This window comes from Micromonas commoda, chromosome 10, assembly GCF_000090985.2.
Source record: "Micromonas commoda chromosome 10, complete sequence".
In the NCBI taxonomy this organism is placed as follows: Eukaryota; Viridiplantae; Chlorophyta; class Mamiellophyceae; order Mamiellales; family Mamiellaceae; genus Micromonas; species Micromonas commoda.
The window spans coordinates 739,104-766,452 of NC_013047.1; the positions used below are offsets into that span (position 1 = coordinate 739,104).

The 27,349-nt window shown below is 63.3% G+C and overlaps 13 protein-coding genes across 13 annotated transcripts; 5 read left to right on the top strand and 8 right to left on the bottom strand.

Annotated features, from left to right (window-relative positions):
• Positions 1–324: 324 nt before the first annotated feature.
• Positions 325–6,171, bottom strand: CAV1 (voltage-gated ion channel superfamily; the record flags this gene model as incomplete). The annotated part of the gene is made up of 6 exons (XM_002508757.1): positions 325–1,773; positions 1,840–2,865; positions 3,196–3,648; positions 3,685–4,315; positions 4,571–5,527; positions 5,582–6,171. 6 exons carry the CDS (start codon positions 6,169–6,171, stop codon positions 1,120–1,122), a joined length of 4,311 nt encoding a protein of 1,436 aa, XP_002508803.1. The 3' UTR covers positions 325–1,119.
• Positions 6,172–6,784: 613 nt separating this feature from the next.
• On the bottom strand, positions 6,785–7,588 carry MICPUN_95307 (predicted protein). The gene is made up of 2 exons (XM_002508758.1): positions 7,451–7,588; positions 6,785–7,310 (listed from the first exon to the last, which is right to left on the bottom strand). Exons 1-2 carry the CDS (start codon positions 7,523–7,525, stop codon positions 6,843–6,845), a joined length of 543 nt encoding a protein of 180 aa, XP_002508804.1. The 5' UTR covers positions 7,526–7,588; the 3' UTR covers positions 6,785–6,842.
• Positions 7,589–8,351: 763 nt separating this feature from the next.
• MICPUN_67858 (predicted protein) lies at positions 8,352–9,470 on the top strand (the record flags this gene model as incomplete). The annotated part of the gene is made up of 1 exon (XM_002508479.1): positions 8,352–9,470. A coding segment is annotated over one exon (1,119 nt), but the record flags the coding sequence as incomplete, so codon positions are not given.
• Positions 9,471–10,190: 720 nt separating this feature from the next.
• MICPUN_85708 (predicted protein) lies at positions 10,191–12,620 on the bottom strand (the record flags this gene model as incomplete). Its single annotated transcript, XM_002508759.1, has 2 exons — positions 10,191–10,715; positions 10,959–12,620. The coding sequence occupies 2 exons, from the start codon at positions 12,618–12,620 to the stop codon at positions 10,191–10,193; spliced, it is 2,187 nt and encodes a 728-aa protein (XP_002508805.1).
• Positions 12,621–12,762: 142 nt separating this feature from the next.
• MICPUN_86019 (predicted protein) lies at positions 12,763–14,541 on the top strand (the record flags this gene model as incomplete). Its single annotated transcript, XM_002508480.1, has 2 exons — positions 12,763–13,817; positions 13,920–14,541. The coding sequence occupies 2 exons, from the start codon at positions 12,763–12,765 to the stop codon at positions 14,539–14,541; spliced, it is 1,677 nt and encodes a 558-aa protein (XP_002508526.1).
• A 199-nt stretch (positions 14,542–14,740) lies between these two features.
• Positions 14,741–15,595, bottom strand: MICPUN_62012 (predicted protein; the record flags this gene model as incomplete). Its single annotated transcript, XM_002508760.1, has 1 exon — positions 14,741–15,595. The coding sequence occupies one exon, from the start codon at positions 15,593–15,595 to the stop codon at positions 14,741–14,743; it is 855 nt and encodes a 284-aa protein (XP_002508806.1).
• A 556-nt stretch (positions 15,596–16,151) lies between these two features.
• MICPUN_102755 (predicted protein) lies at positions 16,152–17,282 on the bottom strand (the record flags this gene model as incomplete). Its single annotated transcript, XM_002508761.1, has 2 exons — positions 16,152–17,097; positions 17,212–17,282. 2 exons carry the CDS (start codon positions 17,280–17,282, stop codon positions 16,152–16,154), a joined length of 1,017 nt encoding a protein of 338 aa, XP_002508807.1.
• A 160-nt stretch (positions 17,283–17,442) lies between these two features.
• MICPUN_62014 (predicted protein) lies at positions 17,443–18,504 on the top strand (the record flags this gene model as incomplete). The annotated part of the gene is made up of 1 exon (XM_002508481.1): positions 17,443–18,504. The coding sequence occupies one exon, from the start codon at positions 17,443–17,445 to the stop codon at positions 18,502–18,504; it is 1,062 nt and encodes a 353-aa protein (XP_002508527.1).
• Positions 18,505–18,605: 101 nt separating this feature from the next.
• Positions 18,606–22,210, bottom strand: MICPUN_102756 (predicted protein; the record flags this gene model as incomplete). Its single annotated transcript, XM_002508762.1, has 3 exons — positions 18,606–21,734; positions 21,881–21,989; positions 22,155–22,210. 3 exons carry the CDS (start codon positions 22,208–22,210, stop codon positions 18,606–18,608), a joined length of 3,294 nt encoding a protein of 1,097 aa, XP_002508808.1.
• Positions 22,211–23,817: 1,607 nt separating this feature from the next.
• Positions 23,818–24,513, top strand: MICPUN_70576 (predicted protein; the record flags this gene model as incomplete). The annotated part of the gene is made up of 1 exon (XM_002508482.1): positions 23,818–24,513. A coding segment is annotated over one exon (696 nt), but the record flags the coding sequence as incomplete, so codon positions are not given.
• A 111-nt stretch (positions 24,514–24,624) lies between these two features.
• On the top strand, positions 24,625–24,960 carry MICPUN_86060 (predicted protein; the record flags this gene model as incomplete). The annotated part of the gene is made up of 1 exon (XM_002508483.1): positions 24,625–24,960. One exon carries the CDS (start codon positions 24,625–24,627, stop codon positions 24,958–24,960), a length of 336 nt encoding a protein of 111 aa, XP_002508529.1.
• A 123-nt stretch (positions 24,961–25,083) lies between these two features.
• MICPUN_62017 (predicted protein) lies at positions 25,084–26,022 on the bottom strand (the record flags this gene model as incomplete). Its single annotated transcript, XM_002508763.1, has 1 exon — positions 25,084–26,022. One exon carries the CDS (start codon positions 26,020–26,022, stop codon positions 25,084–25,086), a length of 939 nt encoding a protein of 312 aa, XP_002508809.1.
• A 79-nt stretch (positions 26,023–26,101) lies between these two features.
• On the bottom strand, positions 26,102–27,236 carry MICPUN_109050 (predicted protein). The gene has a single exon (XM_002508764.1). It carries the CDS (start codon positions 27,176–27,178, stop codon positions 26,144–26,146), a length of 1,035 nt encoding a protein of 344 aa, XP_002508810.1. The 5' UTR covers positions 27,179–27,236; the 3' UTR covers positions 26,102–26,143.
• Between the last annotated feature and the right edge of the window lie 113 nt (positions 27,237–27,349).

The following is a 27,349-nucleotide window of genomic DNA, read 5'->3' on the forward strand; positions in this document are numbered from 1 at the left end:
GCGCGCTGGTCACCGTCATCGAACCCAACCTGCACATCCTCGCCACCGCCACGTTGGCGGTGTACGCGGGTGCGCACCGATCCATCAAGCCCGCGGCGCAGGGAAACACCGAGGCGATGACCAAGCAGGACGCCATGCGGTTCCCCGTCATCGGCAGCTGCGTCCTCTTCGGATTCTTCGTCCTGTTCAAGTACCTGCCGAAGGATCTGGTGAACAAGCTGCTCACCGGGTACTTCGTCGTGCTCGGGATCTTCGCTCTGGTCGGCTGCCTCTCCCCCGTGCTCGCGCGGTTCGTCCCCAAATCCTTCGCGGGCAGGGTTATGAAATTCGGAACCCTACCCACGATCCCGCTCATCACCGACGGACCGACCAAGCTGGAGTGCACGCCGCCGGAGCTCATCGCCGGCGTCGCCGCGTGCGGCTTCTGCGGGTGGTATGTGATGGAGAAACACTGGGTGGCAAACAACGCCCTCGGTCTCGCGTTTTCCCTCACCGGCGTCGAGTTTCTCACGCTGGACAGCGTGCAGATCGGCACCATCCTGCTCGTGGGACTCTTCTTCTACGACATCTTCTGGGTGTTCTTCACCCCCGTCATGGTCACCGTCGCCAAGTCCTTCGACGCCCCCATCAAGCTCCTGTTTCCGAGAGTCGTCGAGCCCGGGTCGAAGTCGCCCTTCAGCATGCTCGGACTGGGCGACATCGTGGTGCCGGGGATTTACGTGGCGCTCACGCTGCGAATGGACCTGCAGCGCGCGGCGCAGGCGAAGGCGGAGGGTAAGCCGGCGCCCAAGCGGTACTTCCCGGCGGTGATCTTCGGGTACTTTGCCGGATTGGCGACGACGATTGTGGTGATGAACGTGTTCAACGCGGCGCAGCCGGCTCTTCTTTACATCGTGCCGGGTATCCTCGGCGCCACCTTCCTCCGCGCGCTCGTCGCGGGTGGAGTGAAGGAGTTGAAGGAGATCTGGGCTTTCGTCGAGGCCGGGGAGGAGGAGGGGGCTGACGAACCGAAAAAATCCAAGTGAGGAATACGCGCAGATGCTGTCACGAGTCTCAACAACTCTACCCGTAATCTTAGTCTTTCAACGATTGCTAATAAAAGGCGTGGTTCGGCGCTCCTCATTTTCCCGCCACCGCCGCCTCCCGCTTCTCCTGCGCGAGCTTCTCCGCCTGCGCCAGCTTCTCCCTCATCCTGTACCGCTGCATGTATCCCCTCACGGCAGCCTGCACGTAGAGCGCCGCGTGGAAGTGCGCCGCCGTGAACTTTGGGACGTCCTTGTCGCTCGCAAAGGTGGGCAACCTGTCCACCATCGAGTCTCTGACCTTGACCTCCTCGGACTCCGGCAGCTCCGTCCCGGCGATCCTCCCCGTCAGCGCGTGGAGGGTCTCGAGGAAGTGAATCTTGCCGTCGTGGTTGGGAATATCAACCGTCATGATGATATGCATGCATTTTGTCTTGGCCTCGCGCTTGCTCAAACCTCGCGTGCCCACCGGGTGGTCCATCGCGCCGATAACACGTGGCAGACTTTCCGCGGGAATATAGTAGGTCGCCCTCGGATCCAGGCGCATCCAGACGTCTGTGAAGTGCATCATGTCCTCCTTGCTCACGCCGAGCTCTGATGTCTTTGAGTTGTTCTGGAAGTTGTCCAAGATGACCGCGATGACGAGGTTGAGCATGACAAACGCGCACAGGATGCAGAAGAAGCAGAAGAAGATGATCGCGCCCACCGGGTGCGGAGTGCACTGGTTGGTGTACAGGTCCTCGTTCAGATCCTGCCAGAATTTATCATCCTGGTCGTAGTAGGTCACGTCTCCAGTCGTCGGGTCCTGGTAATAGACGCACTGCTTTGTGATCATGCAGTCGTGCATGATGCCGTTCCAAGCTTCGCCAGTCGCCATGCGGAACAACGTCAGCATCGAGTACCCGAACGTCTCGAAGTTGGCATACCTGTTGAGGAAGTTGCCGGTGACGCGAACCTTACCGAACAGGTTCATGCCGAGAACGGCGAAGATGAAGAAGAACAGGAACAAGACGCTGCCCACGTTGGCCAGAGCCGGAAGCGAATAGAGCAACGTCTGGAACAACTTCTTCAGCCCCTTCGCCTTGGGAATCAGTCTGAAGATTCTCGCCACGCGGAACACACGGATGATGCTCAGATACGTAGCTGAGATGTCCGTGGTCAAGGTCACCGCGATGCCCGCGACGGACAGCGAGACAACCATGAAATCAAACGTGTTCCAGGGATCCCGGAAGTATCCGCTGGGCTTGAACGCGATGAGCTTCATGATCGCCTCGATCGCAAAGATACCCGCGAACCCGCAGTTGAGGAGGAACAAAACATTCTCAAACTCATCCGACATGTCCGCGTGGGTCATGGACATGACGAGGATGTTCGCCATGATGAGACACAGAATCAGCGTCTCAAACGATCGGCTGGTGACGACATCGTAGATGAAGTTGCGCATGCGGTTCAGTGGCCTGTTCGCCGTCTTCTTCAGCCTGATTCCCACCAACAGACGCTGGATCGTGACCCACGATTGCTGCTCGTCGGTCATGAACACGCTCTTCTCCTGCTTCTCCTTCATCTCGTTGAACTTGTCGATGGTCACGCCGACAAACAAGTTCATGACAAAGAAGGATCCCACGATGATGAAAAACGCAAAGAAGAGGCAGTAGTACGGGTTGTTATCCCGTATCGGCTGCAGGTCGACTTCGGTGGTGTCCGCGCCGTGGTACATGATCTCCAGCCAGCCCTCGAGCGTCGCCATCTCGAACAACGAGAGCATGGAGTGCCCGATGTTGTCAAAATCGTAATCGCGCGGGTTGGTCCAGTGCGTGTTGTACGCCCTCGGTTCGCACGTCGACTGGATCGTGTAGTTACCGGCGCCGTTCGCCGCCGCCAGCGCGCTCAGCTCGCCGACCGACCCGTACGCGGCCACCGTGGCCGCCCCCGGCGTGCACGTCCACTCGGCGCCGGACGTTCCCGTCACGCCCGCGTCCCAAGCGGCGGTGAATCCCACGCCAGCCGTCGTCTTGGCGCACGTCCACGAGTCTCCCGAGGCGCGGGGTAGGTCCATCACGCTCGTCCACGCGTTTCTGCTGGCGTACAGGGGATCGTCCTTGGCCGGGCAGTAGTAAAAGTGCGCGCCGTCGTCGCGGAAGCACCACTTCCTGGTCATGTCGGCGTCCTTGACTCCCATACTCTCCGGGACCAGTCGCGTGGACAGGTCGTCGGTGTCCGCGCAGTAATACATCTTCCCCATGAAGAGGTTGAGGCCGAGGATGCCGAAGATGACGTAGAACAAGAGGCACACGAACGCCACGTTGGTGATCCCGGGAACCGCGCTGAACAGGGCGTTGACCACAACCTTCATGCCCTGCGCTCGCGACGCCATGCGCAGGGGTCTCAACGCCCTGAACGTTCGAAGCGCCCTCACCGCCATCAGGTCGCGCGAGGACCCGTCGCTGTACTCGATGCCGAACGCGATCAACCCCACGATGACGATGATGAAATCGAGCACGTTCCAGGCGCTGCGCAGGTAAGCCCCTTCGTGCGCGACGAAGCCGCGGACGATCACCTTCATCATCGCCTCAAGCACAAACATAAAGAGGAACACGATATCCAATATGTCCATCGCCGTCTTGAGCTTATCCTCCACATTGGGCAGCTCCTTGTTGTACACGGGGGCGTCTTTACTGTACGCCGGACCGTCCACCGCCAGGATGATCGAGCTAATCAGGATCACGCCGATGATGAAGTACTCAAAGTATCTGTGGTAGATGACCTTTGCGATGGCCAGCCGCAGCGGATTTTTGGGGCCGAAGATGTACAGCGACCTGTGCTTGAGCGCGGGGACGTGCTTACCGTATAAGATGTGCTTTGGGTCCACGCCCTGCGCCTTGAGCTTGTCCAGCTCGCTCGTCTTCGGGTTGAAATCCTCAGCTTTCCACGCCGCTATTGAGTTGTAGCTCTTTAGCTTGTTTCCCTTCTCGTCCTTGATCGACGGGCCTTGCGAGCCCGGTCGGCTGCCAGCATTGGCGCGCGAGGACGGCCTCGACCCTTTCTTCCCCTCCCCTTTCTCCCCTTCCTCGTTATCTCCAGCGGCGAAGTTATCGAGGAGGATCGCAAGGAACAGGTTTAGGATGATGTAGTTGCCCAGCACCACCAGCACGATGAAGTAGATGCACGTCCACTCGCTCACGTGCCTCATGCCGTCGTACATCACCTCGTTCCAGTTCTCGCCGGTGAGTATCTGGAATATCGTGATGAACGCCCAGAAGATGTTGTCGAACGAGTGCCTAGCGTGGTCGCTCCTGCCGAGCTTCACCAGAAACTCCTCCGCCACGGGCTCCTCCGTTCGCTTGCCGGGGTTCCACTTCTGCCCGCTGTACTTGATGCACTCGCCCCCGACGCCCTCGGCGCCCGTGAACGTCACCCACTGCCCAACCTGCGACGATTCGCACGGCGCGTAGCAGTCGAAGTGGTCCGGGCACTCCTTCGTCATCCCCGCCGGGCAGTTCTTAGACGCCGCCTCGATGCCGTAGCCGCCGCAGTCGATAAACTCGTACCCAAACAGCTGCATGCCCAGCAGCGCAAACACGTACATGAACAGCAACAAAATCAGGGAGAGATACGAGATGCCCGCGAGCGACTTGAACATCGTGGTGATGATGTCGTTCAGCTGCTTCCACGACCTCGCCAGCTTGAACACGCGAAGCAGACGAAACGTTCGAAGCACAGAGAGGTAGTTGTTGCCGTTGTCGCTCGATATGAAACCCACGACAACCTCGACGCACGACATGAGCACTACGAACCCGTCGAATAGGTTCATCTGATCCTTGGCGTAGCCCCTCGGGCCGAATCCGATGAGCTTGATGATCATCTCGACGACAAAGTAGGCGAAGAGGAAAAAGTTGACGTACTCGTTAGCCTGCTGTTGCTCCTTTGGCATGCGGTTGTGATCTGACGCCATCACCACGGTGTTAAGGATGATGAGACCGATCGTGAGCTGCTCGAACCGGGTCGAGGACGCGATGTTGAAACATACTTTCTGCAGAGCGTTCTTGTGCGTCACCGCCACCTCGCCGTCCTGCGTCGGCAAGGGTAACTCCTTCTCCTCATCCGGATCCTCCCCATCCGTCCCCGCGCCGGTGAAGTACACGAACAGCACCGCGAGCGCCAAGTTCACGGCGAAAAACGATCCGAAGACGATGAGGACGACGAAGTACGGCCACGTCCACGTCGTCACCGTGTCCATGACCATGTACATGATGTTGGTCCAGCCCTCCATGCTGATGCACTGGAAGATTGTCAGCCACGCCCACGCGATGTTGTCGAAGTTGCTGTACCCAAAGTTTGGCAGATCCTGCTTTCGCTGGGTGACGCAGTACTGGCCGGCCGGACACGAGTTCCCTTCGCCGCCGTCCCCGCGGTTCGGATAGGAGCCCAAACTAGGGCCGGAGCACAGCTCGTCGCCGCCCTCGCCCCCCTGAAACTCCCACACGGGTGCCGCGGGTAGCGCACAGCTGGCGGCGCATCCCGTGTACCCCGCGATGTCCTGTAAGCCGCATGACGCGCACCCGCTCGCGGGGTTGGCCAAGATGGCGCACCGCTGCGACGTCTTCGACATGAACAGCTGTAAGCCGACGATGCCGAAGATGAAAAACGCAAAGAACACCAGGATCAAAACGTCGAGGAGCATCGGCAGGGACCGGAGCAGGGTCACCACGAGCTGCCGCATGCCCCTCACGCCGGTGATCGTTCGCAGCGGACGCAATATTCGCACCGTCCTGATCCCCGAGAAGTTTCCCATGCCCGGCAGGTACGCCAACAGTCCGAGCACGACGACGAAAAAGTCCATCCTGTTCCAGGGATCGCTCAGGTAGCTCCCCTTCCCCAGCACGAAGCCCATGGCGATGATTTTCAGGATCATCTCCACCACGTATATGCCCGTGAAAACGACCTCGGACATCGACACCGCTTTGCCCCACGAGCTCTCTTCGAACAGCACCTCGTTCGTGTCCATCGCGAGGAAGACGCAGTTGGCGAGAATCAACAGGAGGATGAATTGGTCGAAGTACGGCCCCTTCACCAAGCTGATGGTTGCCGCGCGAATCGGGTTGCGCTTGCCCAGGATGAACAGAGAATAATTGGGGATGCCCTCGCACATTTCATCGTAAGTCTTGGGGCGCCGAGAACCCCGTCTCACCGCCATCGTCGCCGACCAACTGCGCGCGGGAGGAAAGGAACAATCGAGTTCGCTCAGTTGTTGCCCGGTGTGGCCAAAAAAGTTGAATGCGTGTCGAACTCGTCGGAATCGTCGCCTGTGACACGCGATGACGATCGCGCGGGGCGTGTAGACGATCGAAACGAAACCTGGCACACTCAAAAAGTCCACGCGACGGCGCGCACGCGTCCGAACCGGCTCGCGAGCCGCGTGAGCACGCGCGATTCGCCCGAGAGTCACGGCAAAATCGCGTTTCCGCTCACGGCTAGGCCGTGACTAAGCCGTACTCCCGAATTGCGCGCGACACGCGCTGGGCGACGCGATTCGCGCGGGTCTGGCGGGTCGGAATGACTACTGAGACGTACCTCTAAGGAGCCAACACCCGCTCCCGTCCGCACGACCGCACGGTACCTCCCAGAGGCCGTGTCGGTCTGCCGAAGCTGAGCTCACGTTCCCTTTTTTTGGCGGACACTCGAAGCCTTCGCAAGCAGCCGCGGCCGGGCTGACGTTGACCCGGCTCACGTTTGAAAGCGGTTTCAAAGCGAGGACGATGAAGTTTGAAACAGCATTCGTTATTTTGCCTATGAAAAAATGGTTTTCCCCGATTCCATCAATCAGTCGGACCGAGGTTTCGGAGGGACCCTGGTGTACGCCGTCGCCGCCGCCTCCGTCGCGTTCCTGGCTCCCATGTACCTCGCCTCGCTCCCGCGTCCGTCCCCGTTCGCCTGCGGCACGCTAAGCAGCAGGTTGGCCATCTTATTTCGCACGAAATCCACGGCGCCCCTCGAGTTGCGCACCACCACGTCGCCGACGCTCGCCCTCGTCTCGTCTATGCGTCGATCGATGTCCGGCTCGTGCTTGGCGAGGAAGGGGGCGACGAAGGTGTCGTAGATGTAGAGGGCGCCCTGCGTCCGAGGGTGCCACAGGTACGTCACGAACGCCACCTTCGCCTCGCAGTACATCGGGAGCCAAAAGACGAACCGATCGGCGATCTGCGCGCCGACGGTGTACAGGGCGATGACGACCCAGTAGATGCACCACCCGCGCAGGGCCTCGGGCTTACGCTTGTGCTTCTCCAGCGCCTGGTGGGTCGGATGTCGGGGGAACACGTCAGGACGACCGCGCTCGCTGGGTTGGGATCTCGGCGAAGAGGGGGAAAGAGGGCACGGGCGCGAGACGGGAGCCGCGACGGCGTGGGGCGCGACCGCGGGTATCCGCTCACCTTGAAGCACAGGTACACCGGGTAGATGTATCCGAGCACCGCGACGAGCAGCGCGGTGAGGTAGTCGCCGAGCATGGCGCTTGCCGCCGACACCCGGAAACGATGACGACGCTTGGTGCCGAGCTCGCTCGCGGTTGGCAGAGTCTTTGCCGGTGCCGGAGCCAAGCCGGAGGACGCGAATCGAATCGAGCTCGGCCGGCTCCGGCTCGTCGGCGATCCCGATTTGGAAACTTTTACCAGGTGAAATGAGTCACGATCTCTGTGGGATATTTTGTGTGATTTGCCTTTATTCCTTCGGCGGATTCGCGTTCAACACGGCACACGAGGTGGGGATCGTTTGCGAGACTGGTCTGAAAAAAGGACTCGTCCGTCACGGTTTGGCGACCCACCCTCCGGGAAACCCGAAGAGACGCGGTTTGGTCTCCCGCCACTCTCGGCCATTCGCGCCGCGCGAGTACGGGTCAAACGCGCCCGACACCGCCGGCCGTTCACACCTCCCGGGTTCGTTCAGGCGACGAGGGACGAAATGGCGGGGATGGCTCCTCCGTCATCGCGACAGCCGCGGGGCATGGGCGCGCTGGCGCGCCACAACAGCGGAAGCTCGGCGGGCGGGGGAACCCCCGTGGGATCGCCGGCGAAGCACGGCGCGCCGGTTGACCGACACGCGCGCGGGGTCGCGGGAGCGCACTCGCCGGGTGCCGGGTCGAGGTACGGCAACGGGATGGGCGAGGGGCGGATGTCGCGCGAGAACTCGCGCGACATGTCCGCCCACGGCGGCGGCCTCGGCGCCGTCTCCAGGCGGAGCGCGCACGGGAGCGCGCCCCCATCCCCGAGCAACAGCGCCCACTCGGCCGGGGGCGCGTCCACGCGGAGCAACGGCGGTGCCGGTTCGGGCAGCGCAGTCAAGGTCGTCGTCAGAGTTCGGCCGCTGAGCAACGGGGAACTTGGCCGAGGGGAACGCAACACGGTGGAGGTGGCGGACGATCAGCGATCGCTGACCGTCGTGGACGGCATGCGCCAGTTCAATTTCGACGCGTGCCTCTCGCCGGACACGTCGCAGCCCGAGGTGATGATCAAGTGCGGGGTTCCCAGACTGCTGGACAGCGCGCTGCACGGATACGCCGCCACCATCTTCGCGTACGGACAGACGGGTTCGGGCAAGACGTTCAGCATGAGCGGACGCGAGGAACTCATCGAGCGGCAAGGCTGGGCCGGCGGGGGCGGCGACGACGGCATCATGACCCGATCGCTCGCGCACATCTTCGCCGCGGTGAACCGCGCCGGACCCGGGGTCAAGTTCAGGGTCAAGTGCACGTACCTGGAGATCTACAACGAGGCCATCTACGACTTGCTGTCGGGAGATAACGAGCGACAGCTGACGGAGCGGTGGGAGCCGCAGAGGGGTTTCTACGTTCCCGATCTCGTCACCGTCGACTGCTCGTGCCTCGACGACGCGCTCGCGGTCGTCGCGCGGGGCACGAGGAATCGCAGGGTGGGCAGCCACGAGCTCAACAAGGACTCGTCGCGGTCGCACTCCATGATGACGGTCCACGTCGAGTCGCACGCCAGCCGCGACGGCGTGACGATGAGCAAGTTTGGCAAGGTTAGCTTTGTGGATCTCGCCGGGTCTGAGCGCCTGAAGAGCAGCAAGAGCGAGGGGAGCATGGTCAAGGAGACCGGGAACATCAACCGCTCGCTGTTCATGCTGGGCAAGGTGATCGCCATGCTGTCGGACGGCGAGAAGAACAACCACATCCCCTACCGCGACAGCAAGCTCACCAAGCTGCTCATGGACTCCCTCGGGGGTTCCTCCCTCGCGCTCATGATCGCGTGCTGCTCCCCGTCGTCCAACCACATGGAAGAGACGCTGAGCACGCTGCATTACGCCACGCGAGCCAGGAATATCATCAACCGTCCGTCCGTCATGCAGGACCCGACCCAGGCGCTCATCAGCAACCTCCGGCACGAGGTGGAGCTCCTCAAGAAGGAAAACGCCGTGCTCAGAGGGCAGCTCGGGCTGCCCGTCGACGCCATCGTTCGAACCGATTCGTACTCGAGCGAGCGATCGTCGCCCGAGCGCATGGGCCCGCCGCCGCCGTTGTACGACAAGAAGAACGGGATCTCGCGCGGGCGTCGCTCGCCCGCGGGTTCGGACGGCTTTCCCGTGAGCTCCTTCGACGGCGAGCCCATGGGGTCGGTGCCAATCGACCCCGAGTTTTTGGGCATGAGCAAAACCGACCTGGCGACGCGGGTCAAGCGCGCGGAGACCATGATGCAGCGGTACGTGTCCGAGAACCAGCGCCTCGCGGATGAGAACGACACGCTTCGGGGGAGCAAGACGCTCATCGAGATTGAGCACAAGGCTGCGCTCGAGAGCAATTCGGAGCTGCTGTCGAGGATCGAGTCGCTGGAGATGTCGTTTCTAAACGGGAAGGACGACGACGGAGCGTTTGGATTTGAGAATGAAAACTCCAAGTCCGCGCGGTCGCTGCACAGGAACTTCCCCGACTTTGGCACCGCGAAGCGATCGCTGAACATGTACGGGACGGCGCCCAGGGGGGGGGGCACGAACGGGTCGACGGCGCGCACCTCCACCGGAAAATTCGACGCGGGTGGCTGGAAAAAATAAAGACCCTCGGAAGGACCCTCGCCGCGACCGAGGGCTGAGTTAGTCGTTGAAAATGAAGGATATCGAGTATTGTACCAACCACTAATCTTACGACCTACTCGTACAGTCACATCACGTACCCTTGAGCGGGTCCGCGCCCGAGACCCCGGAGACGGACGGCAACGCGCGGCTGAACGACGAGTCCGCGATGGCCATGTCGATTCTCCCCAGCGCCGTCTCCACGCGAGCCTTCACCGCCGCGTCGGCGCAATCCACGTCCCTGTTCCCGTACCGCACCGCCACGTCCGCGTTCTCCACCCGAAGCTCGACGACCTGGTTCTCCTCGTCGATCGCCCTGGGTTCGCCGAACTGCACGCCGAGCATCGCGGCGACGATGCGGAGTCGGGCCGCCTGAACGCCCGCCTTGTCCTTGTTTTTCATGGCATCCTTGTGCGCAGCCTCCGCCCGGGTGAGATGCTCCGGCTCCTCCTCGAGCTGTAAGATGACCGAGAGCACCGCGTCGGCGATCATGTCATTGATAGGATCCGCGTCCCACTGCAGAAGCGCGTGTTCCGCGCCCCATTTCTTATCCGCGGGGCGCTTGAGGATCGTGAGCTGCCCGCCGTTGACGCTGAGGCCCGGGGGCTCCGGGCTACCCTCGCGTTCGTCCTCCTCCTTCTTGACCACGGCCTCCTCCGCGGGCTCCTCCTTCTTAACCGCGCTTTTCTTGCCCTTCGCAGGGGACGCCGCGGCTTTCTTCTTGCCGCGGGTCGCCTTGGTGGGGGACGCGGGCTCCTCCTCGGCCTCCGCCGCCGGCTCCTCCTCCTCCTTCTTCTTCTTCTCGTCATCCGCGGCCAACGCCTCGGGCTCGGGCTTTGCCTCCGGGTCCCACGAGGACACGGTGTGAATCCCCTCGAAGAGCGCCTCGAGCGCGAACCGCAGCTCCCCGAGCTTCTGCGTCGTGGGCACCTTCTGCCTCTGCGTGAGCTTCGCCGTCTTGAGACTGGTGTACTCGTGAAGATCCTCGGGCGCGATGATCATGTGGCCAAAGTCCTTCTGCACGAGCAAACCGCTGACGCGATCGCCCTCCTTCGGCGGGTTGAGCGCCAGCCTACCCATGACGCGCGCGGTCTTGGACTGCGAGTGCATGATTTCGACGGCCTGGCAGTTCTTCGGGTTGTAGACCATCATCTTCTTACCGTCCGCCGCAGCCTTGCCCTCCAGAGCGCGCTTGAGTTTGCCCATCTCGCCGGCTTCACCGTGCACCAGGACGACGTGAGGCGGCGCGAGGGCATCCAAAAACTGCTGCGTCTGGGGATAATCCGCGTGCGCACTGAACGATATGGCGTCCACGGTCATGCGCAGCGGGAGCTCCTGCCCCGTCCTGCTCGTCACCGTCTTGCAGTCGCTGAGAATCTCCCTGGCCAGCGTCCCCTGAACCGCAAAGTCGCAGATGATGACCCCGTTCTTGGAGTCGCCGCACCACGACTCGAACAGGTCGCGGGACAGACCGGACTGCAGCATCGACGGCGTGGCGAGTACCACGCACGGCCCGACGTCGTCCAGCCCTGACGAGTTCGCCAGGTGGTTGACGTGGTTGAACACAAACGGGTTGGATTCCTCGAACGCGGCTTTCATGTCCGAGTTGAGCACGTTGATGTACGTCTGATACACCGTCATCGCCCTCTTCGCGAGCGCCGACGCCTGGTATATGGGCACCCCTTTCAGCTCCGGATGCTTGACCCAGTAGTCCTCCAGGATCAACAGCACCTCCTGCGCGCGGCCCAGGGCGACGACCGGCAGGAGCACCTTACCCCCGCGTGTCAGCACCCGGTGGACCATGTCCGTGAACCGGCGCTCTCGCTCCTCCCGCGGCGAGTGCGGCGACACGCCGTAGGTGGCCTCGACGATGACGACGTGCGGCGGAATCGGCGGGAGGTCCGCGCCGGGTAGGTGCCTGTCGGGGGTTCGGGAGTAGTCCCCGGTGTAGAGCACGCGAAGGCCGCCGATGTCGACGTAGAACATGCAAGCGCCGAGGACGTGCCCGGCTCGGTAGGGCGTGACCTTCACGCCGTCGATGTCCATCTCCTGGTGAAAGTCGATGACCTCGATGCGCCGCATGCACTCCTGCACGTCCTTCTCGCCGAAGAGCGCCTCGGAGTTATCGCCCTGCTTGTTCAGCTTGACGAAGTCGTTCATGAGCATCGCGAAGATAGCCTTCGTCGGGTGGGTCATCAAGATCCGGCCCTTAAAGTTGGTCCGCCCGACGACGAACGGCACCGCGGCGCAGTGGTCGAGGTGGAAGTGGGTGATGAGCATGGCGTCCACGGTGCTCAGGTCCACCTCATCGAAGTAAGGGAGCGAGGCGATGCCGGCGTACCCGGGGTGCACGCCGCAGTCGAACATCACGGTCTTGTTCTTGTAGGATGCGAGGACGCAGGAGCGGCCGACCTCGGAGCCCGCGCCGAGGGGCATGATCTCGAGCATGTCGTCCTTGTTGGTGACATCCACGCTGATGGCACGCTTGAGGCCGGCGGAAACCTCGATCGGTCCTCCGGTCATGGCCGCCATGATCGTCTGGAGGGCCTGCTCTTCCCGCCCAGAATGCTCTAGGGATTGTGACCAGGCGAGCTGTCGAGCCTGAGGTTTTCGCCCAGTATCGAAAAAGCGCAGGCGGCAGCGCACAGGGCACCGAGAGGCTGTCATGGCTGGACACGGGTCGAAGTCATGGGGCGAGAGCGCCACGGCGATCGAGTTCAAGGGGCGACGCGGCCCCACGATCGCCACGCGCGGCATGGTCGCGTCCTCGCAGACCCTCGCCTCCGAGGCGGGCCTCCGCATCCTGCGAGCGGGAGGCAACGCCTTTGACGCCGCCGTCGCGGTCGCCGCGGCGCTGAACGTGTGCGAACCCACGAGCACCGGCATCGGCGGCGACGCCTTCGCGCTTTGCTACCACGCGTCGTCCAAGGATGTCACCGCGGTCGTGGGCGGCGGCGCCTCCCCCGCCGCGCTCACCCTTGACCTCTGTCGACAGCGCGGGCACCTCGGAACCGAGATCGCGCCCTCCACCGACGCGCTGTGCGTCGTGGTCCCCGGCGCGTGCGCGGCGTGGGAGGACGTGGTCACGCGCCACGGCAAGCTCACCCTCGCCGATGTTCTCGCCCCGGCCATCGAGCTCGCCGAGCACGGCGCGCCCATCGGCCCGGTCACCGCGGAGCTCTGGCGCAGGCAGGAGCACCTACTCCGAGCACAAGGCGCGACGTGCATGCTCGTCGACGACGGAAACCCTGAGGACGGAGAAACCCGTGCGCCACACGCGGGCGAGGTGTTCGCCAACCCCCAGCTCGCGGCCACGTTCCGACGCGTCGCGGCGCACGGCGCCAAGGAAGGGTTCTACCGCGGGCCCATCGCGGAGGCGATCGTGGACGCGATTGCCCAACGCGGCGGCGTGTTGACGCTCGAAGATCTCGACGCGCACGCCACGCGATTCCCGGCGCCGATCTCGCAGACGTACAGGGACGACGTGAGGGTGTGGGAGCTCCCACCGCCCAACCACGGCATCGCCGCGTTACTCGCGCTCAATTGCCTGGAGGCGGCGCTCCCCGACGCGGGCCCTCCGCCGCACTGCATGACCTGGGACCACGCGTCGGTGGAAGCTATGCGCATCGCCTTTGCCGATTCGCTGGAGCACTGCGGCGATCCCGAGCACGCCGACGCCGTCGACGCGGCTGTCACGGCTGGCGAACTCGTCGACAAGACGTACGCGCGTCGTCGCGTCGTGTCGTGCGGGGTGGACACCAGCCGCGACGGGAACAGGTGCGAGGGACCCGCGCCGGGGGACGGTTCCGGGTCGGACGAAAGTTTGGCCAAAACGGACGGACTTCGGCCGAGTCCGGATACGGTTTACTTTTGCGTCGTCGACGGCGAGGGCAACGCGTGCTCGTTCATCAACTCGAACTACGACGGGTTCGGGACAGGGATCGCGCCCGAGGGTTGCGGGTTCACGCTTCAGAACCGAGGGCACAACTTCATCCTCCGGGAGGGGCACGTCAACTGCGTGGGTCCGCGCAAGCGCCCGTACCACACCATCATCCCGGGCATGGCCACGCGCGAAGGCACCGGCGACCTTTACGCCGCGTTCGGCGTCATGGGCGGGTTCATGCAGCCGCAGGGTCACCTGCAGGTCATCTCCCACATGGTCGACGGCGGTTTAGATCCGCAGGCGGCGCTGGACGCGCCGCGGTGGTGCATCGGCGGTGTCGGTTCCGAGAAGGGATCGGAATCGATAATCGATGCGCCGGTGGCGGTGGAGGCGGGGCACCGATCGGCCAACGACTTGCTGCGAAGGGGCCACGTCGTGGAGCACGTCGCGGGACTGGAACGCACGGTGTTTGGCCGGGGTCAGATCATCGCGAGGGACGAGCGGGGCGTGCTGTGGGGCGGGAGCGATCCGCGCGGGGACGGATGCGCCATCGGTTTCTGAAGAGAGAGAGAGAGAGGAGACGTCGCGTCGCGTTGGTTTGACTCTTTGGTTGGCGTGTGGTATCCCGTACGTAACTCGTGATGATGCGGTGTCGGTCAGCTCGCCCCCGGCTTTCTTGCTCGGGTGCGCGCGGCCGCCCCGCCGACTGTCGTGTGGATTAATCAACAACGCGCGATCGAGGGCGTGTACACGTCGCCGGTCACAGGTTCGTGGCGATGTCTCGGAGCGCCTCGACCTTGAGCCTCTCCTTCGTGCGGCTCATCATGACCATGATGAGCCGCTGCTGCGTGTCGTCGTCGGGCGCCTCCTCGAGCTTCTGCCGCAGCCTATCGTCCTGCATGTCCATGATGGGCAAGACCTCGTCGAGATACTTGGCGAACGCCATCTTATCCACGTGGTCGCCGTCTTCCCTGTCGAACTCCTCCTGCATCATGAGCTTCACCTTGCCGATGCTCACCGGCGTCTCCCCTTGCTCCATCAACTCCAAATCCTCCGCGGAGAAGACGTCCATGAGGGTGCTGCCGAACTCGAGCGCCGCCTTCGCGGCTGGCTTGTACAGCTCCTGGAACTTGCGCAGGAGAACGTCGTAGACGGAACGGAGGAGCTCGATGATGTCCTGCTCCTGCCCCGCCGCCTCGTTCTGCTCCACCACCACGCGCGCCGCCTTGACCACCCCCTCCGTCAAGAGGCCGTTCCCCGCGATGAGGTCCACCTTCTCCTTGAGCTCCTCGCCGTTCTCGGAGTCCAGGAGCTCGACGACCAGGGCGTAGTCCTCGGGCGCAACCGCCTGCGGATCGATCTCGTCCTGCGGAATCGCCTCCTCCTCCCCGGACGCCGCCGGAACGATCGAGAATCTCTCGACGACGGGCACGATGCGTGAGCCCCGACACGAATCCCCGTGATGATTATTACGGAACGCGACCTCCCGATCGCGTCGACCGCGCCCGTGCGAAGCAGCCAAGTTGGCGACCTTCGCGACGTGCGTCACCCGCGTGCTTCCACGGGTCACGACGCGCGCGGCGCCGATAGAGAACGCGGCGGCTACGGCGGACATATCTCCAGCGTGACGGTTGAGTGGGAAGGTGAGGTGGATAGCGCAACGGCGGAGAGGTCGCCAACTCATCGCCGAGCTGCGTCCTTGTTGGGAGAGAAAACATGTTGATGTGAAAATGTCGCTTCATATGGGCAGACTGTTAGAACACTGGAAGTAATTAACAAGTTACAAAGATAGGTCAATGATTAACGATAACGTATTGTGTCGTGGGTCATGTTTAATGTTTGTCGATTTTTTCGACACGGATTGCAAAAAAGAGGTGCTAAACAGGACCCATAAGCCGCGACGATACCATTCCAAACCGGGTATATATTGCGGACAGCCCCTCTCTTGACATCTTCCGCTCATACCACCCTGAATACAGCGATACCCATCAGAACATCGAACTTAAGCATGGTTGGGCAGGATTAGTACTAGGCTGAGGAATCGCCCGGGAATCCCCTGTGGTGGAAGGTTTTTGCTTCCTTTTGCCCTATGGCTCAGTGGTAACGGCGTCGAGAGAAATAGGCAAACACAACGGCAAACACATCGATTGGTTTTGCTAAAAATCTTGGCTTCAACTGACGACGCACCCCGACTCCTCCTCCTCCTCCTGCTCGTACGAGTTCTGCACCTGCTGCAGCGTCACCTGCTTCCTCAGCTCCTCCATCGCCTCCTCGCGCTCCGCGCGTTCCTTCTCCTCCTCGTTCTTCTGCCCGCTCAGCTTGAACCCCTGCTTCCGCAGCTTCTTCTGCCGCTCCTGCGTGTGCCGAAAGTCGCGCCCCAGGTCCTCGACCATCCGCGACTGCAGGTTCACCTCGTCGCATATCATCCCCGCGGTGTCGTTCAGCTTCTCGGTGAGCGGGATGAGCTTCTCCAGCGTCTCGTCCTGAGCGTTCATCTGCGCGCGTTGGACGTCGAGGAGCTCCTTGGATGAGAGGCCCTTCGTCGTCGACGTCTCGCCGTCGTCCCTTCGCGCGAGGCCGACGGCGCCAGCCGCGTCCTTGAGCTTGTCCCCAACCTCCGACACCCGAAGCTTCTCCGCGATCTTGCCGCCGAGGTCCCCGGCGGCGGCGCCCGCGACGGCGCCCGCGACGGAGGCCTTCGCGGCGTCCGCCATGCGTCCCAACGTCGCGAGCGACCCGTTGCCATGCGTCCCATCGTCCGTCGCGTCTCCGCCGCCGGATGCCGATGCCTCGCCGCCGGGATTAGCCCGCCCCGCGGCCTCCCCCGCGGGGGATTCGGGCGGGTTCGCGGCGGCTGCTGCGGCTGCTGCGGCTGCTGCGGCTGCTGCTGCGGCGGCGGCCTTGATGCCGTCGGCGAGTCGCTTCGCCTCGGCTCTCATCGCCTCGACCGCGGCGTCGCGATCTTCGCGTTCCGCGGTGGTCGGATCGCCGTCGGCGGTGAGATCCTCGAGGTCGTCGATTAGGTCCTCGAACCGCTGGAGCTTACGGCGCTGCATGGCGAAAAACCTGGCGCGCTCCTGGTCCGTGCGCTGCGGCGAGGCGGCGCTCGTGCCGGCTCTGCGGTGGGGGCGCGCGTCAGTCGGGCCCGGGTGAGTACGATTCGGCGTCGAACGGGTCGGCTTGAAAGGGTGTCGGGTTCGGGGGTTCGGCTGGAGGGGTCGGCCAGCTCACCGTAGCTCGTTGAGCACCTGCTTCGCGTCGCGAATGCGCGCGGTCCACACCGCGCTGCGCTGGTCCGCCATGACCGCCGCTGGCCTCGCGGCTGCGCTGCGCGACGAGCGCGAGTAATTTTGGGTGTTATCGTGCTTCTCTGAGGCCACGACTGCGGTTGGAAAAACTTCACGCCTCCGGGACCTGCCGAAGCCGAGGGCCACTCCTCGGGGCTACGAACCGCGCTCGATCATGTCCGCATCGCGTCTCGCGCGATGTCCTCATCGTACCGCGATCGCACGAAGCGACGCGGGCGGCGCTCGCGCTCGCTCGCGCCGCGTCGCCGCGCGAGCTCGCCACGATGACGAAGCCGAGGTTCGGGGTGCCGATTTGGCGGTGTTTGACAGGAGGCGGGCTCTCGCACTCTCCGCCGGCTTAGCGCTCTTGGACCCGTCCCCCGCGCTCGCCTCGTCCGCGCTCCTCTCAGAGCGCCTCGAGCGCAAGGACCTGTCCAAGCCCGTCTTCAACAAGGCCCGGCCCGGTCCCCAGAGGTACCCCGACTGGCTGGAGGGGACGTGGCGCTGCACCGCCACGTTCGCCGGGTTTGAGTTCCCGTCCAAGACGATGAGCAAGAGCGCGCTCATCAAGGAACCGACAATCCCCGGGTTTCAGAAGCTCAGTCTGGTGTACGTACCGGACGTGGGCACGAGCGACGTGTCCTACGACGTTCGGTTCGCCAAGTTCGAGGGCATCGAGGGCGTTCTGGAAGACAGAGCCTTCAACCTCAAGTCAATAGTGAACGCGTACCTGGGGAAGGACGCGGTGGAGTCGGTGGAATACGAACCGACGCGGGACGCGAACAGGACCACGGTCAACATCCGACCGGGCGCGTCCCCAAACGCGGAGCGCATCGAGCTGTTCTGCAACGCGCGAGAGAGCGAGACGCGTGTAGCGGACCGAACCTTCTTCGCGTCTGAGGCTTCCAGGCAGGTGACGCTGGGATACGGCAAAGACTTTGGCACGGCGAGGGTCGTGAACACGGACTACCAGCACGTGTGGACGTTCACGCCCACGGCCTGGCGGTCGTCGAACGGAGACGAAACCAACGGAGACGAAACCAACGGAGACGTGGTGAGCGAGGCGAGGGTGACGCTGTCCACCGCGGGATACGTGCAGGCCAACGACGCGCTCAGGTTCACCGCCGCTCCAAGCGCGACCGGCGGGGCGCCGATGCCGAGTCTGGGAGGCGCGGCGGGCGCCGCGTTCGAGCCCGCGGTGCTCTACAGCCATGTCATGACGCTCAGGAGGCTGTGACGCGTTCATCGGAGGCGTTCATCGCGCGGGTTCGGTGTTCGTCGCGCGACCCGAGTGTCGTATGTAATGGGTACACGCGCTAGCTAAAAGTTAGTTGACGCTCACGCCCCGTTGGCCCTGCCCCGAGTCCCGACGCTGGAACCGGGAACGAACTCGTCCAGCAGACCCTCCAGCTGCTCAATCCTGAACGGCTTGCTGATCCACGAGTTGAACCCGTTTTTCAAGCACTTATCCCTGCTCTCCTCCACCGCGTCGGCGGTGACCGCGACGATGGGAACCTTCGACTGCGGGTATAAACTCCTGAGCTGCTTGACGCACTCCAGTCCGCCCATGCGCGGCATGTGAAGGTCCATGAGAACGATATCGAAAGAGTCCAGTCCGCTGGGAAGCAGCGCGAGCTTCTCGATCACCTCCACGCCGTCCTTCGCGATCGTGATATCCTTGTGCCCGCACTTGGCGAGCACCGCGCACGCCACCTTCATGTTGATCAGGTGATCCTCCGCGAGCAGGATTCGCATCTTCTTCGGCAGCTTGGGCTTGACCTCGGGATCCTTGGAGGAGTCCGAGACGGGAGCGGACGAGGCGGACGGCCGCATGACATCCGACTTACGCGCGGAGGTATCGCCCGGGTTGAAGATGTCGTGCGCGATGTTCGCGAGGAGCTTCTGCAGGCGCGCGTGCTGCACCGGCTTGGGCAGGAGTTCGGTGTTTCGCAAAGAGAGAAACTCCTCGACATCCTCATCCGCCTCCTCGCTCTCCTGCGCCCCGACGCTGCCGTCGCTCCGCCGCGCCAGGCTGTCGATGGAGTTCAGGCTCTTCCGTCTGAGCTTGTGCTCCAGCGAGCCGATCTCGCCCCAGCTCCCGATGTCGTTGAGGTCGTCGCTCGAGCTGCCGTAGTTGGGCCAGGTCATCAACACGAAATTCGGGCAGTGGAAGCCGGCGCCGCCGCTGTCGCTGTTCGTAGCCTTGCTCCCGCCCACCTCGTCCGTCGCCTTGAGCTTGCCGTGAGACTCGGCCCATCGCCTGATCGCCTTAGTGAACGCGACGTTCTTCTCGGCGACGACGATGTCGTACTGGCCGGCCGTTCGCCCCAGTCCGCCCACTTCCGCGCCGCCGTCCAGCGCGGAGACGATGTCGTCAGCGGTTGCACAGCTGTGCACGAAAATCCCCCACCTCTCCATCGCCGCGGCCAAAGTCTGCCGCACCATCCTGCTCTCGTCGTAGAGGAGCACCCGCAGGTTACGCCCCTCGCAGATGGCGTCGAAGGTCATCTGCGACGGGGTCCTGACGAGGCTCATGACCTTCGCGGTGTCGGCGCCCGACGCGCGGACTCGCCGCCTCGCCTCGGCTTCCCGCTCGGCATCCTCGGGGTTAGCCCTCGCGCCGCCGGGAACCTGCGGCAGCGCGGGCGTGCCCCCCCGTTCGTTCGCACCGGGGAGGGAGACGCACTTGACGCAAAAGTGGAAGATGCTGCCCATGCCCAGCCCCGGCGATTCCGCCCACATCCGCCCTCCCATCGCCTCGCAGAGCCGCTGCGAGATTGCGAGTCCGAGGCCGGTGCCGTCGTATTTTCTCGTCGGCGAGAGGTCCACCTGCTGGAAGGATTTGAAGATGGAGTCGATGTTGGACGAGTTGAGACCGATGCCGGTGTCCTTGACGTAGAAGTGGAGGACCCAGTCGTCGCCGTCGCTCGCGTCGGACGCGGGACCAGGCTCGTCGTCATCCGCGGGTGAGGTGGACGATCTTCGAAGCCAATCCACCGACTTGAGCCTCCGCTGCTGCTCCTGCATCCCGCGCTTGGTCTGCTCCTCGCGCCACTCCCTCGCCTGATGCATCTGCTCCGTCCCGGCGCTCTTCTCCTCCTCCACGGCGTTGTTTGCGGTCTCCATCGCGCGCTGGTACTCAGCCTCCGCGTCAGACCTCTTACGAAGGTAGAGTCGGATCATGATGTCACCCTTCTCTGTGAACTTGATGGCGTTGTTCAGCGTGTTCAAGAGCACCTGCTGCACGCGCATGGCGTCGCCCATGACGCTCTCCGGGACGCCCTCGTCCACGTGGTAGCCCACGTTGAGCTTCAGCCTGGACGAGTGCAAACCGACAATCTCCATCACCGTCGCGATCACCGCCTGCGGATGGAACGGCTCGTGTCGAAGCACCAACTTGTCCGCCTCTACCCTCGAAAAGTCGAGAATATCCGAGATGAGCGCCTGCAGGGTCTCGCCGGAGCTGCGAATGGTGGTTACGTAATCGCGCTGGACGCGGTTGAGGTTGGTGTCCTCCAGGAGCTGGCCCACGGCGATCAGGCCGTTGAGGGGCGTTCGAATTTCGTGCGACATGTGCGCCAGAAACTTTGACTTGGCCTCCGTCGCCGCCGTCGCGATCGTGGCTTTTTTCAAAGCGTCCAGCTCAGCCGTCCTGGTGTTGATCAACTCGGTGACGTCTGACTGGATCCCGACGTAGTGCGTTACCCTGCCCCGTGCTGTTCTGATGGGGGTCAAGGAGAGGTAATTCACAAACTCCTCCCCGTTTTTACGGTAATTCTTCAGCTGCACAGTGCACGGCAGACCGGCGTTGATGCACCGGCGGATGTGCTCCACCTTCTCAGGCTCCGTCCCGGGACCCTGCAGGAACCTGCAGTTATGTCCAACGGTCTCTTCGATGGAGTATCCGGTGATCAATTCGAAGCCGTGGTTGGCGTACACCAGCGGCTGATCGGGGAGCGAGAAATCGGCAATGGTGACGCCCTCCTGCACCGAGTCCATGGCGAGCTCTTTCAAGGAGGCGAGCGCCATCGGGGGCTCGTCCTTGAAGCCCTCCAGCCTGGCCTGCAAACTCAGCTGTGAGCTGGACCGGCGGATGGAGTTCCTTCGCTGCTGGATCTGTTCCGTGATGTGCTCGTCGACCTCGGCCACGACTGACTCAGACGTGGCCCGAAACTTAGCCTGGAACTCCGCAAACTTATGATCCCGCGTCTGCATTGCCGCGCCGCCCTGGTGGAAGGGGCAGCCGGCCGCCTTCGCGGCCTCAGCCTCCCCCGCCTTGGCCGCCTCCGCTTTGGCGAGAACAGCCGCCGAGTTGGCGTGTTCGCACGGGGGAGCGTCAGTCTGGATGCTTCGACCGATGAGCCGCGAGTGGAGCTCCGCCACCCTGGCGCGCTCCTCGGAGAGGTGCTGCTGCAGCATCTTGAGCGACATCTGCAGGCGATCCTCCCGCTTGCGCATGCTATCGAGCTGCGAACGCGAAAAAAAAGGGCGAGATGCGTGAGCGTCGGGTTGGGCGAAAAGGTCGCGACGGAGGAAAGTGTCACTCGCGAGGATAAAGAAAAGCGCGAGGCTCGCGAGGCTCGGGTCGTGCCGAGGGGGATGTGGGGACTCACCTCCGCTACCACCGCGGCGTGCACGTCCGAGTCGACGGGTGCGCTGGAATCCACCTTCGGCGACGTCGCAGCCGGCGCCTCGTCCGGGGCGGGCTCCGTCGCTCGCAGCCTGGGGAACGGCGGAAAGGGATAAAATGAGTCAGGGGGCGGAGGCGGGTTTTTTTCGTCTCGGGCGCGCGGGCGGGCGGGTATCGCCGGCGATGTGCGCGCGGTGGATCCACGCGAACTCGCATCCGCGAGAGGGCATCGACGTTCTAAAGTAACGTGGGCGTACCTCTTCGCGCCGCGCATGTCTTCCGTGTCCTCGCCGCCCTTCGGGGCGTTCCCCATGCTCCCGCCCTCCCTCTCTTTTCAACGGGGCCCGATGAGGGGGAGAAAAAGGACGCGGCAAACGCCTTCCCGGCCTCGGGTGCGACGCGTCTGTCAGCCCTCCGCGCCCGCGAAAAGTGAAGAGCGCGCGCCCTATGCACTCGCTCGTCACCGCGAGACCGCACGACCGCCCGTCGTCCGCGTACTGTGGCGCGAGCGTACAACGCAATTGCTCTTTTTCACCTCAATCAAGAGGACGAGGTTGCGGCTTCTTCTCAGCCTCAAGAGGGTGCCCGGGAGAATCTCGACGGAAAGTTCCTCCGTCTCTAAGTGGAGATTCACGTGCGAAATAAACGGTGATTGGTGGGTTAAGTTGGTTCGGGAAAAGATCGGGTGGGGAAAAATTGGTTCGGGAAGGGTTCGTTGGTGTGATTTGCGGGAGAAACCATGATTGACCATCGAGCGAGGACGGGTTTTTTTTCGGCCATCGGACTCCCGATGGTTGTGCAGTCTTAGCCACCCCAAAGTCCGTCCGTAGCTCTCTCGTCTGAACAGAGACACGTGACGACTCACCGGGCGATCCATAGAAGTCGCTCGTTACCCTCCACCTCGCGCGGATTCCGTCTCCGGGAGGGCGCGGACGGCGCCAGGGACGGTTGAGCGAGTCGGATCGATCGAGTTGGGCACCCTAACTCCGGCTGACGCGACGGGGCGCGAACACCGCGGATAGTTCAGGGTCGGTGCGGTGCGGGGCCATGGGAGGCGATGGCGGGGATGTCGGTGCGTCCGGGATGAGCCTCGAAGAGGCCAAAGCCGTGCTTGAACGTGCGGGCCTGAGCAAGAAGGACTCCAAGAAGGACTCCAAGAAGGAGTCCAAGAAAAAGAAAGACAAGAAGTCCAAGAAGGAGAAGAAGGACAGCAAAAAGAAGGATAAGAAACGGAAACGACACCGCAGCGAGAGCACCGACAGCAGCGATGATAGCGACGGCGCAGACGACGGCGGCAGGCGGTGGAAGAGCGGCGTGGAGTCCGGCAAGGCGTCTGCGAAGGGAAAGGATAAAAAATCCAAAAACAAGGATGACGCGTGGGGCGAGCCCCCGGGTAAAGACTTCGACGTGGATCCCATATCCGAGGACGACTACTTCATGAAAAACCACGAGTTCGCGGCGTGGCTAAAACACGTGCACGGCGTGTACTTCACCGACCTGCTCGCGGAGAAGGCGAGGACGCTGTTCAAAGACTTTGTCGAGGAGTGGAACCGGAGGAGGCTGCCTCGGAGCGTGTACGAGGGGGTCACCGTGACCGGTCGGCGGTGACGAGGGGGCGGGAGCACGCGCGGGTTTCGAGAGTTTTCATCGACGCGCACCGTTAATATCACCTTCACGCGTCGCGCGTCGCACGGCCGGGGCGTTTTGCGGGATCGCGCGCGGGTCCCTCGAGCACACTGCTTCTGAGTGTCCCTTGGAAAATCGCAGGGGCGTTTTGCTGACTCACACGTCTGCGATCTGCAGACACGCATAGGAACGGAGGCACACGCCACGCACGTCGCCATGATCGACGCCGCTAGGCTCGCCAACCTCAAGCGCGACATCAAGGATGCCCTGCTGAACAACAAGGTGATCGCCTTTCCCATCGCGTGCCGCGTGGCGTGGCACGCGTCCGGGACCTTCGACGCCAGGGACGGGTCGGGCGGGTCGGACGGCGGCACGATGAGGTTCGAGCCCGAACGGTCCGACCCCGCGAACGCGGGCCTCGGCATCGTCCGCGACATGCTCCACGAGGTGCACAAGAAGTACCCGGACGTATCGCAGGCGGACATCTTCACCCTGGCCGGCGCGCTGTCCATCGAATTCGCGGGCGGGCCCCACGTCCCGCACGCGTTCGGCCGGACCGACGATCGCGACGGCGCCAGGTGCCCCGCGCACGGTCGCTTACCCGACGCCGCGCAGGGCGCTACCCACCTGAGAGACGTCTTCCACCGCATGGGCATGTCCGACAGGGACATCGTCGCGCTCTCCGGCGCGCACACGCTCGGGCGATGCCACTTCGTTCGCTCCGGGTACGACGGCAAGTGGACCCGATCGCCGCTGCGGTTCGACAACGAGTACTTCCGGAACCTCATACATTACACCTGGAAACCCCGCGAATGGGACGGCAAGCTCCAGTACACCGACGTGGAGACAAACGAGCTCATGATGCTGCCGACGGACATCGCGCTCAAGACGGACCCGGGCTTCAGGCCCTTCGCCGAACTCTACGCCAAGGATCAGGAGGCGTTTTTCCGCGACTTTTCCGCGGCGTACTCGCGCCTTCTGGCGCTGGGAACCAAAGCCTGCCCGCACCTCGCGGGCGTGAACGCGCGAGCGGCGGTCAAGGAGAGGGACGCTCGCTCGTGGGAGTTTCGCGAGGCGTGCATGCACGGCGTCGTGGACATCATGCCGTTGGCTAAAGACGTGGACCTCGACGCTGGCGACGCCGGCACCGGGCGAGCCGCGATACACAAAGCCGCGTACTGGGGCCACGCGCACACCACGAAGACGCTGACGCAGGACCTTCGCGTCAATCCCAACGTGAGGGATAGCGAAGGGGACACCGCGCTGCACGACGCCGCGAGGTTCGGCCACGTCGAGGTGGTCAAGTTATTGCTCGCGACGCCGGGTATCCAGGTGGGGATCAAAAACAACAAGGGCCTCACCGCGCTCGCGCTGGCGGAGGACTACGGCAAGCCCGAGGTGGCCGCCATGCTCCGAGCGAAGGGCAGCAGACTGTGAGAAGAACCCGCGAGCCGCTACGCGCCGACGACATCCCCCGACGTCGCCGTCGTCACTCTTAATACGACTCTTAATACGACTCTTAATACGTTCGCGTTGACGCATGTCCCGGCTACCCACCGGCTAGGTTCCCCCACCCCGTACCGGTTTCGCGCTGTCCACCCCGACTCGCCCGCCCGGTAAACTATTCCTCTCGTCCACCCCCCCGCCCACGACGCCGCCCCGACCTTTCCGTCGCTTCACCAGCCTGTCGTACATGACGAGTGAACCGGCGACGGCGACGTTGAAACTCGCGCCTCGGCCAACCTCCGCGGGTAGCTCCACTACGTGCGCGCACGCCCTCAGCACCGACGAGTTAAGGCCGTTATCTTCCGAGCCCAACACGTACACCGCCCTGTCGGGGTGGTGAAACGTGGCGAGCGGCGCGCCCCCCATCTCCACGGCGACCCAAGCCGCGTCGTAGGGCGCCGAGGCGGCAAAGGCGTTCCAGTTGTCGTGCGAGTACATCGGCAGGTTGGTCCACGTCTTCGTGGTGTCCGAGGAGGATTTCTCGAACCTGGCGCCGACGGTGTACGTGAACGCGGCGCCGAGCTGGTACGCGGATCGCCAGAGCGTGCCCTGGTTGGCTTCGTTCTTACCTCCGACGATGCCGATGCCGAAGTATCCGTCTCTCGATTCGTCGCCCGGTGCCGGTACGACGACGCCCCGCGCGCGCGTCTCGATGTTCTCGAGGCCCGGGATGCGTTCGGGACTCGATAAAGGCGCACGACGCTCGAGCGGATCCGCGCGACGCTCGAGCGAGAGGTCCAGGGTCCTCCTGTCCCCTCGGAACTCCAGCGCGGTGTCGTCCTGCACCGCCGCCCAACCCTCGTACTCGTCGTGCTGGTACCTGGCTCGCCATCTCGATAGGTCCACGCCGTCGAGCGAGAGCAGTTCGCCGGCATCCGCGCCGGTCAGGGAGCGGACGCCGGGCGCGAGGAACACCAGGTTTCCATTGCGCGCGGTGGACCCGGGGTAGAAGTACCGAAGCGCGTTGCGCTCCGACGTCGACGGCGCGCTCATCTGGGGTGTCTGAAAGGTAAAGCGGTCGAGGCGGAAAAGAAAAGCACGGGAGAGTCGACTCGACTCGACTCGTCGGGTTATCAACGTTCGCATCGATCACAAAGGACGCTAACGACGCCGCTCACAGGTCAATCACCCTGGATAACTTCTGGATGCGGTTCAACAGGTGGTCGCCCTCCTTGATGTAGCTCTGGTACAGCGCGTTCTTCGCGTCTGGCCTGTTTGTCACCAACACGCCGTTCACCTTGTCGATGCGCACGTTGAGCCTGCCCTCCACGATGAAGTTTGACAGCTCCGCGTCGATGAACTCTTCGCTCACGCAGAAGCTCGACGCCATCGACGCCACAGTCACGGACTTGTACGACGCGAGGTACTGGGCGTACGCGGCGACGCGCGCCTCCCTGAGGAAGTACCTGTGATGCGCGTGAAGCCACGTCGACTTGTTCACCGCGTCAGCCGCGTTGGGAAAAGCGAGCATGAACTCCCGGTACTTGCACGCGTGGAGGGAGTTGACCATGTCCCTGACGCTACCCCCGGCGATGTTATCGATGACGGCGAGCACCTCCGGGGAGTCGATCACCTTCGCCTTCAGCTCCGTTCGCTTGAGCGACACGACGGCGCACGCGACTGCGTAAAAGACGAACTCGTCGTACGTCATGAGTTCGTACGTGGTGAAGGTGGAGAGGGACTCGAGGAAGAGGGAGGTGGCGCCCGCGAAGTCGCGGCGCGCCATCTTGTACACGCCCTCGTACACCTTCAGCCTGTTCTTGCGCTCCCAGTCCGCCCCGCCGGGTTGCTCCAGCAGATCCTTCAGCTTGGCAATCTGTTTCTCCAGCGCGACCCAGTCGTCGTGGAAGATGCAGAGCCGCATGACGCTGAAGACCATCTCCATCTTCTGGCCGATGGCGACCGTCTTCTTCTCGCACGCGTCGAACGCGGCGAGCGCGCTCTCGCGGTCGCCAACCTCCGCGAAGAACTCAGCCTTTGCGAGCATCGCGTCTCTCACCTCCGAGTCTCCCAGGTTATCCTCGGCGTCCTTGATCTTCGCGTCGAGCTCCGCGACGCGCGCCTCGTTCCTCGCGCGCATGTCCTCCGCCGCCTTCTCGTCCATCATCCATCCGAACTTCTCGCAGTACGGCGGGTAGAGCGTCGCCATGCTCCGCTCGATGACGAACGCCTTGACCTCCTCGCCGAGCGCGTTGACGTCGTCGCACAGATCGGGGTTGGAAAGGAGGAAGATCTTGTGGCAGAGGGTGATGGAGGGATCCACCTCCTGGTTCTCCTCGGGGAGTTTGGTGTCCTCCTCCTCGTCCATGGGCGCCATCTC